Source organism: Impatiens glandulifera, chromosome 4, assembly GCF_907164915.1.
Source record: "Impatiens glandulifera chromosome 4, dImpGla2.1, whole genome shotgun sequence".
Taxonomy (NCBI): Eukaryota; Viridiplantae; Streptophyta; class Magnoliopsida; order Ericales; family Balsaminaceae; genus Impatiens; species Impatiens glandulifera.
Genome location: NC_061865.1, coordinates 18,435,282 through 18,447,332, shown reverse-complemented (window position 1 = coordinate 18,447,332; position 12,051 = coordinate 18,435,282). Strand labels below are relative to the sequence as shown.

Sequence of the window (12,051 nt, the reverse complement as noted above, 5' to 3'; positions counted from 1 at the left end):
ACCGGAAAACCACTCCATAATTCTATGTTTCGGATTCATCTATAAAACTTTCCATTTTTAAAGTCTCCGGTTTTTCACATTATATATCTTTCCGGTTTTGATCTGAATAAACAAACGACTCCATGTTAAACGAAAATTCCGGTTAACAAGCTTCCGGTAAATCAAGATCACAAAAAAAATCTGAAAAAGTTCGAAAAAAAAAATTTACCGCCCATAGTTTTTACCGCGCATAAAATTACCGCCCATAGTATTCTCCGCATTTACCGCCGAAAGTTACTGCAGTAACTTTTGGAGGAAAAGTTGGCGCCAAACCATAACCAAGTGACGGTTCATCTTCTAACCGCTCACAACCGTTTCCTATATAAGTTCAAAACAGTCCATTTTTTACACAAGCTTTCTCTTTTTAAAATCTCACAATCTTAAAAATCTCTCTGATTTTCCGATCATCATTGTTCTTCATCTTCTTCATTCACAAAATCTCCATGGATCTAGTTAAAGCACACTTTCAATACATGTTGCAGGTCGATTTCAGCGACATCGACGAACACGCTGCGGAAGAGAACAAGGCCGTATATGTCTGGTCCGTTCATCGTGCACCCGACGGAGGTTATGGAGTTTCTGGCGACGACGACTCTAACGAAGAGGACGGTCTCCGCCACCGTGAACGGCAAAGCGGTTAACATCACGGAGGAGATCTTTTCTGAAGCACTCGGTTTGCCAAATACTGGGTTAGACTTCAAAACGAGCCTAACAGACGCTGAATCCAACGCGGTCCGGTTGGTCTTATCGGTTGATGACAAGGACCTGGTAATCCACTCCAGCCGGAAGAACAAACTCAAGCCGGAGTTCAGATGGCTGTTGAACATAATCTCACGATCACTTCAGGGTAGAGGAGGTAACTTCGATAACCTGACCAAGCTAAAGTTAAAGATGATGATGGCAATTGTCCGCGGTGACAAGATAAATTGGGGAAACGTTCTATTCGAACAGTTTTGCGAGATGGTGGTTAAGAAGGATGGCCGGGTTCAGGCCTATGCAATGCAGATAGTGAAGATTCTTAAGTTCCTTCATGTGGAACTTGCTGAAGGTGAACCGCTTCCACCAGCCAATGTTCTTAACTCTGAGCAAATGAGCAAGAAACCTGCTAAAGCGGCTAGGCCGAAATCCTCCAAAACAAAGTCATCAAAAGGAACCAGTTCATCCGCACCGGCTGGTGAAAGCTCGAAACAAGAAGATCCTAAAGGGAAGGCGGTTCAAGCGGAGGCTTCTTAGAAGAAAAGGGGGAGAAAGAAGTAGTCAGCGAAGAAGAGCTCCAACAAACCGGCAGATTCCGAGAAAACTCTCTCCTCGGATCATTCACCAAAGAGAACCGCAGACATCTTTCAGCACATCCCCATCAACACAGTCCATCCCATTTCAGTCGACTCTCCATCACCAAGGCAACCCGAACCCTCGGGGAGCCATGAAAACAAGTCAGCATCGAAGGAGGAAGAAGAGGTTAGTATTCATTCTGAAAACTTCAAGTCCCCGAACAAGAACCTCGATGAAATAATGGCCGACGTAGGTTTAAAGACCTCAGAGGTCATAGTGGACGTAGTCCAAAATATTGTTAATGAAACTGAAGACGACGTGACAAGTCTTCTTAAACTAGCTGATCAGGTTGAGGAACCAGGTCAGAATGAAACTCATCCGGTCGAAGAAACGGCCAACACTGAGAACATCACCCCTCCGGCTCAGGAAGGAAACATCGAAGAAAGTCCATCCGGTTCGGCTGGAAAAAAATCTGTTCCAACCGAAACAACGCTCCGATCGGCCTAAGACGGGCCAGCCGATTCAACCATCGCACCTGAAGGTCCAACTCAGGTTAACAAAGGCAAAGAAGTTCTAATTGAGGATTCTGTGGCAAAGGGAAAAAGTGCATTACAAACCGGTCCACAACCTGAGATTGTAACCGAAGCTGAGGTCCCCATTTCAGCAGAAGAAGAGGAGGAAATGTTTCAGAAGTTCCTCCTAGATATGAACAAGGATGCTGAAGAGTTGGTCTCATCGTACTACTTGTGGGTCAAGCTTCGCTGTGAAACAAAGTTATCAGACATGCTCCCAGACATTAGCGATAACAAACACTGGGAGAAACTTCTAGATTTAGAAGAAGAGGCTCTCAAGCTAGCAGGGACCAACGTCATTCAAGCCGCATTCAACAAGACGTTGGCAATACACGAATACGCCCGGTTACATGCAGTAGAAGATGCCTTGAGGGAGGCAGAAGGGGCAACATTAACTCCAATAGAATCAAGAATGTTTGAGCGGTTTCACTCGGTGCGTGATAAACTCATTCTAAGTGCTGACCTGCTCGAAGCAAAATGGAGGAACGAGTGCAAACATGTCTTAACTCATGCTGATCTCTATCAAAGCAAACCTTTCTTTGTTACCGGAGAGTCCTCCATGACAGCAGAAAACCAGAGCAGTGCTCCTCCACAGACTAGTAAGGCTCCGGAACTTGAGCAAGTAAAGGAAGTGGTGGTTGGTACAATCATCTCGTGTCTTCACAAGTACAACATCTCTACCGATGAGAATATTGCAACCGTTGAATCCAATTTGACAGAAACCATCCGGGCATCCATTCGATCCGAAATTGCCAACACCGCTCAAACATCGATCAAGTCGATGATAGATGAAACCGTGCAAACTTCAATCAAGTCAATGATCGCCGAATCCGTCCAAACCGCAACTGCTCCCTTACTCGACATATTGCAGGCTATGGCCGCTCATATTAAGGAGCTGTCCAAACTTCAGGTTAACAAAACTCAAGAGCAGATCAGGTCTGATGCCGAAACTGCCAAGAAACTTCAAGACGAAGAAAAGGAGAGGGAACGGTTAAGGAAGGAAGTCGAAGACAAAGATAATGAGTTGGCCAAACAATGCAATGAGGAAGAACATGCCGCTCTACAAGAATCCACACCGGTTCAAGCCTCGCACTTTATGAAGACGAGGAACAAAAACAAACGGAAAGCGGTTGCGGCCGTAATGAAGCTGGCAGAACAAAGCGGTCTAAGAGAGATTCAACCGGTCGGACTAAACGAATTTCCTCTTGACGAAGAAGAAGAAGAGGATATCAAACAACTCAACCGGCGAAAGAAGAAAGCAGTCGAAACTTCAATCGCAATTCCAAGTACCAGGCCGATTGTTGCTCAACCGTCTCGACCGTCCAGGCCAGTAAGCGGCGGTTTCAGATTCGGCAAACGAACTCCCGGCATCTCAAGTGTATTTACCGGATGGCGAATCGACGCTGACCGAAGAGAGAGGGAATGGAAGGCGAGGGAAGAAGAAGAAAGGAAGCGGAAGGAGAAGGAAAATGAAAAGGGGGATCATCCAATCCTTAGTTTATTTCCTTTCCTATGAACAATTTATCTGCTTTTGGTTTTATTTCAGAACTCAGTCACTTTTTATCATACTATAAAGTACTTATTTCACTAAATATCCTTTAAAAAAAATCAAAACATGTTTTGAAATTTTTCTTAAACAGGAAAACATCAAATAGGGAGAAATTGTTAAACATATTTTTAAACCGGCCATACATTACGAGTTTTGAATATTTATTCTAAATAATCAAAAATGGAGAAATTGATAGAAAAATTAAGTAAGTTAATTTTTAAACCGGCCATACATTACAATTTTTGAATATTTATTCTAAATAATCAAAAAGGAGAAATTGATAGAAAAATTAAATAAGTTAATTTTTAAACCGGCCATACATTACAATTTTTGAATATTTATTCTAAATAATCAAAAAGAGAGAAATTGATAAAAAAAAATTAAGTAAAGTTAATTTTTGGAACCGGCCAAAAAACTAAACAACCATTAACTTCTATGTGCAGGAACAGATCGAATTACATAAACCGGCTGGAGCCTCACAAACCGGCTGAAGAACACTTCAAAGAAATCCAATTCCAAATGATCAAGTCAAGATCAAGTGGAACCGGTTTCAACATTCTCAACAGACCGGCTAGCGAAGAAAAGTCTACATCCCAGCCGAACTATACTATGTAAGAGTCAACCGGAAACTAAAAAGTACAGAGATGACGTAATATGACGAAATAGACGTGTCTCGGAGAAATAAAAGAAGATAAGATCCGATCAGAAGCATGCGATAGAAACAATGATGATTTACTTATCCGACTTCGACAACCGGAAGGTGCATGCCTGACACGTGTTCGAATCTACAAACCGGCTACGTCATCTTTTCCTGAGGAGTGTTTGCATGCTTGCCAAGTGTTGAGGAAGGTGAAACGTGCAAGCAACCTCTTTGCACCGGCGTGACTCTGAATTAACCAATCCCACGGTGAGAGAAAAAGTGACCGTTGGAACGCTCTTCACTATAAAAGGAAGACGAAGCGACCTCATTAAATGACAAGTTACGAATTTTAGAGAGATAAAGAAATCTCACGCGCGATCCAAAACCGTTGTGTCATTTACCGAAAACTATTGTTGTGTTATTGTATTACATCAAGAGTGAGTTGGTGTAACCGGCGAGTAGTAAGTTAAGGCTCGATCGGCAGTATAATTGTTGTAATCTTGAAAGTTAGTGGAGATCCTTCTCATAACCTGAGAAGAAGGGGTGACGTAGGAGGGTTTGCTCCAAACATCCATAAAAAATCTTGTCTCGTGTTATTTCTTTTATTCCCGGCTTATTCACTTAACCTAACCACAAACCAAGACAATCTTACTCCTTAGATCTAAAACTGGTTCACTCATATTTCTAAAACCGACTCCTCCTAAACATCATCTAAATCGCATACGTTGCTTTAGACTGAAACAAATATTTCCGCCCTTGAACCCGGTTCAATAGTCTGTGACAGTTTGCGAAGTGCTGAGAACGGTCATAGTCTCTAACCGGACTATCACCAAAGTGTGTTGCGTGTTGTAAGCGGCTACCCTTCCAGAAACCGGAAACACCCTGGTCCTCCAAGGGCGTCCCCGATCCTAACACAAGTGTATTAAAAATAAGTTATATTAGAGTTGGTCTTAATGAGGTTTATAAGACCGATTTGGCATAAGATGCACGAAGTTAGATGTGCAGTCTAACTAGCGGAGTTAGACATGCAGTCTAACTAGCGGAGTTAGACGTGCAGTCTAACGAGCGGAGTTAGACATGCAGTCTAACTAGCGGAGTTAGACGTGCAGTCTAACTAGTGAGAGTTAGACATGCAGTCTAATTAGTGAGAGTTAGACGTGTAGTCTAACTCCTTCAGATTAGTCTTAAAGGATATACAGTTAGACGTGCAGTCTAACTCCTTCAGATTAGTCTGAAGTGAATTGTAATTGGATGTGAAGTCTAATCCCATTAGACCAGGTGGTCTGATGGATGATGCCATTAGACGGGGACGTCTAATTTCATTAGACAAGGTCGTCTAAGTAAAATACATCTAATGCTAGTCTTAAGCAGTTGCTTGAAGCTAGCACCCGTCTACCCACGATCAACTAGTTGTACGCTACTCCTGCTCCACTTTCCAATGATGATCAGTACGACAGCCAGTTGCAATCAATTGATTAATGCCACATAAGCAAATATTCTTCCCACTATTTGTTTTTGTAGGAATATCCTTGAAGAATATTTGGCGCACTACCAGATTGGTACGGCCACGATCTTAGTGCTTAGAGTCTGTTGTGTACTATGGACGCGTTCCAATGAAAGCTCACCACGTGTCATTATGAAGATTCGACCGTTGGTACGTGCTCCTATTTAAAGATCCTCAAGGACAACAAAAGAATTATCGATATATCGATACTCAGATTATTCTATCTTAACTGTCAGTTGCTTTCTTACTTTTACTGTGTGTTAATTAAGAGAGAGTTAGAATCAAAACACTGTATTAGCTGAGTGATATTCTTCATATTATAAGTTGAACAGAGTGTGTTCTGCTCAACAGTAAACTAGTAGTGCAATTGTATTTGATTCGTTGAAAGCTTAGTGAATCCTTCCGGTGGTTGGAAGAAGGGGTGACTTAGGAGAGTTAACTCTGAACATCCATAAACAAATTGCTGTGTTGTTTTTTCTGTCATCTTTTGATTCTTGTTTCTTAGCTTCAAACTCAAGCAAACATTTTCGCACTTGAATCGTTCAAGAGTTTGCACAGAATAGAAAGTGATCTAAATCCTTAACAGAATTTCCATCAAATCGTTTTTCCGAAGTCGTCATCAATAGCCAGACCCCCGTCTCTATTGATTACGCCGATCCTATCAATTGGTATCAGAACTAGGTTTCTATTCTCAAGTTTTTCCAAGAATGTCGACCATAACCAAAGATGTCAGTGATACCGCTATTCCCACTTTCTCTAGGGAAAACTATATCGTATGGAAGAAGAGAGTCCGTGCTCATCTCTCTTCTCTCTATTACGACATGTGGAGTGTCATCACAGATGGTTCTATCAAGATTGACAATGAGAAATCCGAATGGACCAGGGAAGACAAGGGGAAGAACAACCTCAACAACATGGCTCTTTATGTTATGTACAGATCTCTCGATGACAGCATGTTCAACTACATTATCGAGTGTGGCACTGATAAAGAGGTCTGGGACAGACTCACCCAACTGTGTGAGGGCAACGAGCAAACCAAGGAAAACAAGATCATGGTTGCCACTCAACAGTTTGACAGTTTCAAGATGCGTCCTGGTAAAACAATGAACGAGTTCGACAATAGATTTAGTTAGATTGTCTCTTCCTTATCTATCCTTGGCAAGAATTATAGCAACAGAGAGCTTGCTATTAAGGTCATGCGTGCTCTTCCAAGGGAATGGGACATAAAGACTATGGTTATGAGGGAATCCAAAGATCTCAACAAGATCTCTCTCTTCGACATGTTTGCTGATCTCAAGGCCTACGAGTTCGAGCTGAACTATAGGATTGAAGAAGATAAATCCACATCCATTATCATTGCCAAAGCTTTGGTGAGTGCTGAAGAGCCACCATTAGCTTCTGATGTGAAGATGGCGGCGCAGCAACTGGGCAGCGATGTCATGTCTCTCTTCGTGAAGAAGTTTGGTGACTTCATAAAGAAGAGCAACCCTAACTCAAGCTCTTTAAATTCCAATGATAATAAGAAATCTAAGGCTAATGTTAAATGTTATAACTGTGGCATTGCATGTCATTACCAATCAGAATGCCATAAGCCTAAGCGTGAAGATAAGAAAGATGATGAAAAGGACCTGAAGGCTCTTATGGCAGGAGATGGGAAGAACAGACGAAGCATCCGTGACTCTTACTTCTCATCTAGTGATAGTGATGACGAAGAAGTGGCTTGCTTCATGGCACGAGAGGATGAAGAAGAGACTCAGGAAACTAAGGTATTTGACTTCTCTTCTGAAAAGTTTTTAAGGGAACAACTGGTAGTTGCACTAAATGACATGGTCATAGAGTACAGAAAGCTAGCAGAATCCCTAAATGAGACAAGATCATCACCTGAAGTATCTAATTCAGTTTACCTCAAATTTTTGAATCAAATGTTTTTGAAAATAAATATGTAGAGATCTCATATGAGAATGAGATGCTCAAAGAATAGATTCAAACTATTTCCGCTAAAAACAAGAGGTTAAACTATGTTGTCAATGCATGGACAAGGTCTGGAGAAGCTGTCAAATATCAGATCAGCATGTTAAAACCTAATGGATCTAGATCCGATCTAGGATTTGATGGCAATGACTCAAACCTGTCGTGCAAAATGTCAAACTCATTGAATAACAAGCTTAAGCCAATAAGCTTTGTTAAAGGAAGTCTGACTGATATTGAATCTGATCTCATTCATGAAGAAGTAGCTTTCAAGAATGAAATAATTTACGTTCCGCCGACCGTTAGTTGGCTGAAAAATAAGTTAGAAACAGCTGACAAGTCTGGCAACCTAAAACCTAACTCAAAGAAATGAGTTTTAAAAGAAGGTCTTCTTCAAAAGCTAAAGGATCAATGGCTAGCAGGAAGTCGTCTGCTAAGTCAAAATCATACGCATTAATCACAACACAAAATGGGAAATCCATTAGAATATCTCAGATATGGATTCCTAAGGGACTAATTGATCGAGGACCCAATTGAAGATGGGTACCAGAGTTTGTAAATAGTTTTTTATGTAGGTGATGCAGGAGGGCTGCAGGAAGGAAGCAAGGAGAATACTCTTTTGAGTATACATCTCAGAAGATCAACAATGGCACCTGCCATTTCAGATGATTAATTGTTTTCTTTTGTTTTGTATTAAAAATACTTTTGGTCCTAAGGACCTCAAAACATTTGTTTATTCATTTTGTATATGCACAAAATGAGAGGGAGAAATTATTTTGAAAATAAAGATACTCTCAAACGAAAGGCCTTAATCGGTTTATTAGATGATGTCGTCTAAAGGAAGAGGCATGTACTTAGACATATTTTTTCTCACAATCTATGCATCTAAGTCTATATATTTTGGTTTAAGACCTGCGTGGTTAGACGTACACGTCTAATAGACGTTAGACGTTTTTACATCAAGAGTAAGTGGATGCTCACATCTAATCAAACACACGTCTAATATGTATTGTTTATGCGTAATTAGACGTACACGTCTAATAAACATTAGACGCATATAAATGACACGTAATTAGATGCTTGCGTCTAATAGACCCATGCGTCTAATAGACCCATGCGTCTAATAGACGTTTAGTTGTCATAGATTGGTGAAGTAAGAAAAACGTCTAACTACGTGTGTATAAGACCAATCAAGGACAGTTGTCCCACGTGAGGAGATATCTATTTTTCCCGCTCAAACATAAAAACAATCATCTCCAAATAACATGAAGACACGTTTTTTTCAATGTTAAAAGAGATTGACTAATATACCCTCAATATAATGATGACTCTTTGGAAAGGACGTCTAAAATTAATTGATGGGCCATAGTCCTAGGAAAAACGACGGTTATCCTATATGACTTTTGGCATCCTATATAAGGATAGTTTTGCGTTAGATTGAAAAACATTTTCTCTCTTAAGATTTATAAGAACCCTAGATTTTTCTGAATTTTATCTCTCAAAAACTCTAGTTCTTGGTGTGTCTGTTCATATTCTTTTGAAAAATGGGAAACAAGAGAATCACGCTCGGTCACTGTACTTTGCAGGTGGATTTTCCTTCCATTTACACGTTCGATCAGCATGAGGTGGTTGAAATGTTAAGATCCCTTGAGTATTCTGGTCTGGGAAAGTATCTGGGAGAGCCTTTCATCTTCCACGAGAAGGAAGTGAGGGAGTTCTTCAAGTCTGCAACAATGGTGGGTGATTCTATTGTAGCAACTGTAAATGGAAAAGAAATCTCCTTCAACGAGGCGGTATATGCGGAGTTCTTTGAACTTCCATCAGAAAGGCATACGTTCAATCGACATCTGTCAGCGGCGGTGATAGAGGAAATAAAGACGGTCTTTTCTGCCGAAGGCTCGGCGATTCAACTTAATGGGAGTAAGAAGGCTCTTAAACCACAGTTCATTTTGTTGAATGATGTGGTGGCGAAAGCGCTTCAGGGGAAGGCGGGGTCATTCAATCTCTACAGTCAAGATCGGTTTGACTACATGTATGTCATCTCAAAGGGGATTCAGGTCAACTGGGCCTTAACGCTATTCCAGAATCTTTGCTTCTCAATTAACCAGGAGAACAAGGAGAGCATAAACTTTGCTGCTCAAATAAGTCATTTATTGGAGCATTTGGGGGTCCCGTTGGAAGATTCTGAACCTATCAACCCGACCAGGGTATACATTGTCTTCAAAGTCGCAAACACCCTAGTTAGAATGAAAAACAACAAAGAGTCTCTTTCCGGAGCCTCAAGTCAACAGACAACGGGAAGGTCTATTACCCGATCAAAACATCCAGCGGCTTATGTTTTGTCTACAAGAGTCAAACGAACCAAGACGGTGAACGAGTCTGAGGCTAGCTCTACCAGCCTTAAGAGCTCATCGAAGAAGGATTCTGGGACTGTTGATTCCAGAATCAGGCAAGGTCTAGTCGAACTTGCCACTATTCCCATGTCTCCCCTGTCTCCAACTGCCAGCCAGTTGCAGAGATCATCAAGCTCATCTGTCTTTAAAGGTGAAAAGTCAAAGGTGCCCCGTGCGTCTAAATCGATGAATGCGTCATCAAAGGTAACATCTTCCCAATCCCTGGCCGGTGTGCCCAAATTTAATGTTCCTGAGATGGAACAAGAAAAATCTGATTCTATTTCTACTAAGGAATCTACTGTCGGGCCAACTGTTGAGCCAGTTGGTCCAACTACTGAAATTCTTGACAGGATTGCGTCTCATGTTCAACAACCTGATCTCGTAGAAGGGGGTGCTATAATTTCTACTAAACCAGAGCAGGGTGTTGCGCTCACTTCAGCTGTTGATAGTGAACTTAAGAAGACAACGTCTATGTTATTGGAACTTCCTTATATTCTAAAGCTTGTTCCAACGGAGTCACTAATGGGTAGAAAGATTGTTCAAGCCGAACCTGCACCAGGACTTTTCGTAAAACCGTTAACTACTCATGAAATCATGTGTTCTGCAAGACAATCCGCTGGAATTGTCTTTGGAGAACCACAACCCTTTCCAATGCCCACCGAAGTGATTGGAAAATGGAAGGATATTGTTTCAAATGTTGATGAAGAAGTTTCGGAGGCAACATGTATTGTTGACCTTATGATAGATCAGGCCAAAGTTGTTGCTGAGAAGATAGAGATCTTCGATACCTGGGTATTGAACAAAATGTCTATCAAGTACACCGGATTCATCAAAGGTCAAGGGATAACTAGTCAATGGATGCAGCTAGTAAAAAATGAGAAAAGGGTCTTGAAGTAGGCTAAGACTTCAGATGTGTATGAAGCCCTTAAGAGAAAAGATCTGGTGGAAGCAAACTTGAGAGGAAGAGCTCTATTTCCTATTCTCGAGGCCAGAAAAGCCAGCTTCAATCCCATTGAACGAGGTGCTGAAGTAGAAGCAAAAGATTTGAAGAGATCTGACGAAATAATGGAGGATTATGTCTTAGTGGTTACTCGGTACGTTGATGGAGCAAGTTGCTCAGGAGCTAGCCCATTCGGTAGTTCCTTAGATGAAGATGAACAAATGGACTTATCTGATGATGTTGCTGCAGATAAAGATGAGCAAGTTGCTGCTCATCTGATTGAACTTGGAAGTTTTTCTACAGAAGAAAATCGTTTAAAAGCTCAACCCTCTATTGAGAAAGCCGAAGAACATATTCAGTCGAACCCATCTAGAGAAGAAGAAGAAGCTATTCAAGAGCCTGCTCAAGCTCTTGAAAATAATGCTGATCAAGAGCCTGTTCAAGCTCTTGTAACTCAAGAAGAAGAAGTAGTAGAATCCCCTACTGTTAGAAGAAAGGGATCTCAAGAAAAAGAAGTTGAAGTCAGTCAGCCTGAGGTTGTTAGATCAGAAGGGGAGCCCTCAAAAGATAAAGAAGCTGAGAGTAGTCCCTCATCTGAGGGGGAACAAGATCAAAATGCTCAAACTCTCAAACCTCTACCATTTCCCAATATCAATGTTGCTAATGTTTTTGAGAACATTCTTAATCCTTATCACAGTTCAGGGAACTTTCTCGAAAGGATTAACCGGGCAGAGAAGGAGTTGAAAAAGAAGAACAAAATAATTCTGATGGTGAATTAGAGAAGGATGAACCTGAGCAGTCCATGCAAGTTCATACCAACTTCAGTCCAATTTAGATCATTACAGCTGATTCGCAAGATAATTCATCTAATGAAGGATCTTCAGCTGACGGTACAAGGCTCATAAAGTCGATGTCAACCTTATTAACAACGCTCCAGAAGAATATGGCAGTTATACAATCCAATATGATGAAATTTTTGAAAGCTCAGAAGGAAGACAAGAAGAACTTTGATGATCTTGTTAAAACCCATAATGAGTTGGAGCTAACATTAAAGAAAAACACATACGAGGTCGAAGTCTCTAATACAAATTTTGGAAGGTTTGAAAAGAAGTTCTTCACTCGACAATCTGAAATGATGAGCCTTGAAAGATAGATCAATTTTGATCATCAAAAA

The 12,051-nt window shown here is 41.0% G+C and overlaps 1 protein-coding gene across 1 annotated transcript; it reads left to right on the top strand.

Moving 5' to 3' along the window:
• Positions 1-1,551: 1,551 nt before the first annotated feature.
• Positions 1,552-3,399, top strand: LOC124934863. Its single transcript, XM_047475358.1, has 2 exons — positions 1,552-1,672; positions 1,820-3,399. The coding sequence occupies exons 1-2, from the start codon at positions 1,552-1,554 to the stop codon at positions 3,397-3,399; spliced, it is 1,701 nt and encodes a 566-aa protein (XP_047331314.1).
• Positions 3,400-12,051: the final 8,652 nt, after the last annotated feature.

What these genes read in the sequence shown, in the direction of transcription:
- LOC124934863 (XM_047475358.1), top strand. Translation starts at nt 1,552, where the DNA reads ATGGCCGACGTAGGTTTAAAGACCTCAGAGGTCATAGTGGACGTAGTC. An exon ending in TGATCAGGTTGAGGAACCAG is followed by an intron (nt 1,673 to 1,819) that starts GTCAGAATGAAA and finishes GATCGGCCTAAG; the next exon opens with ACGGGCCAGCCGATTCAACC.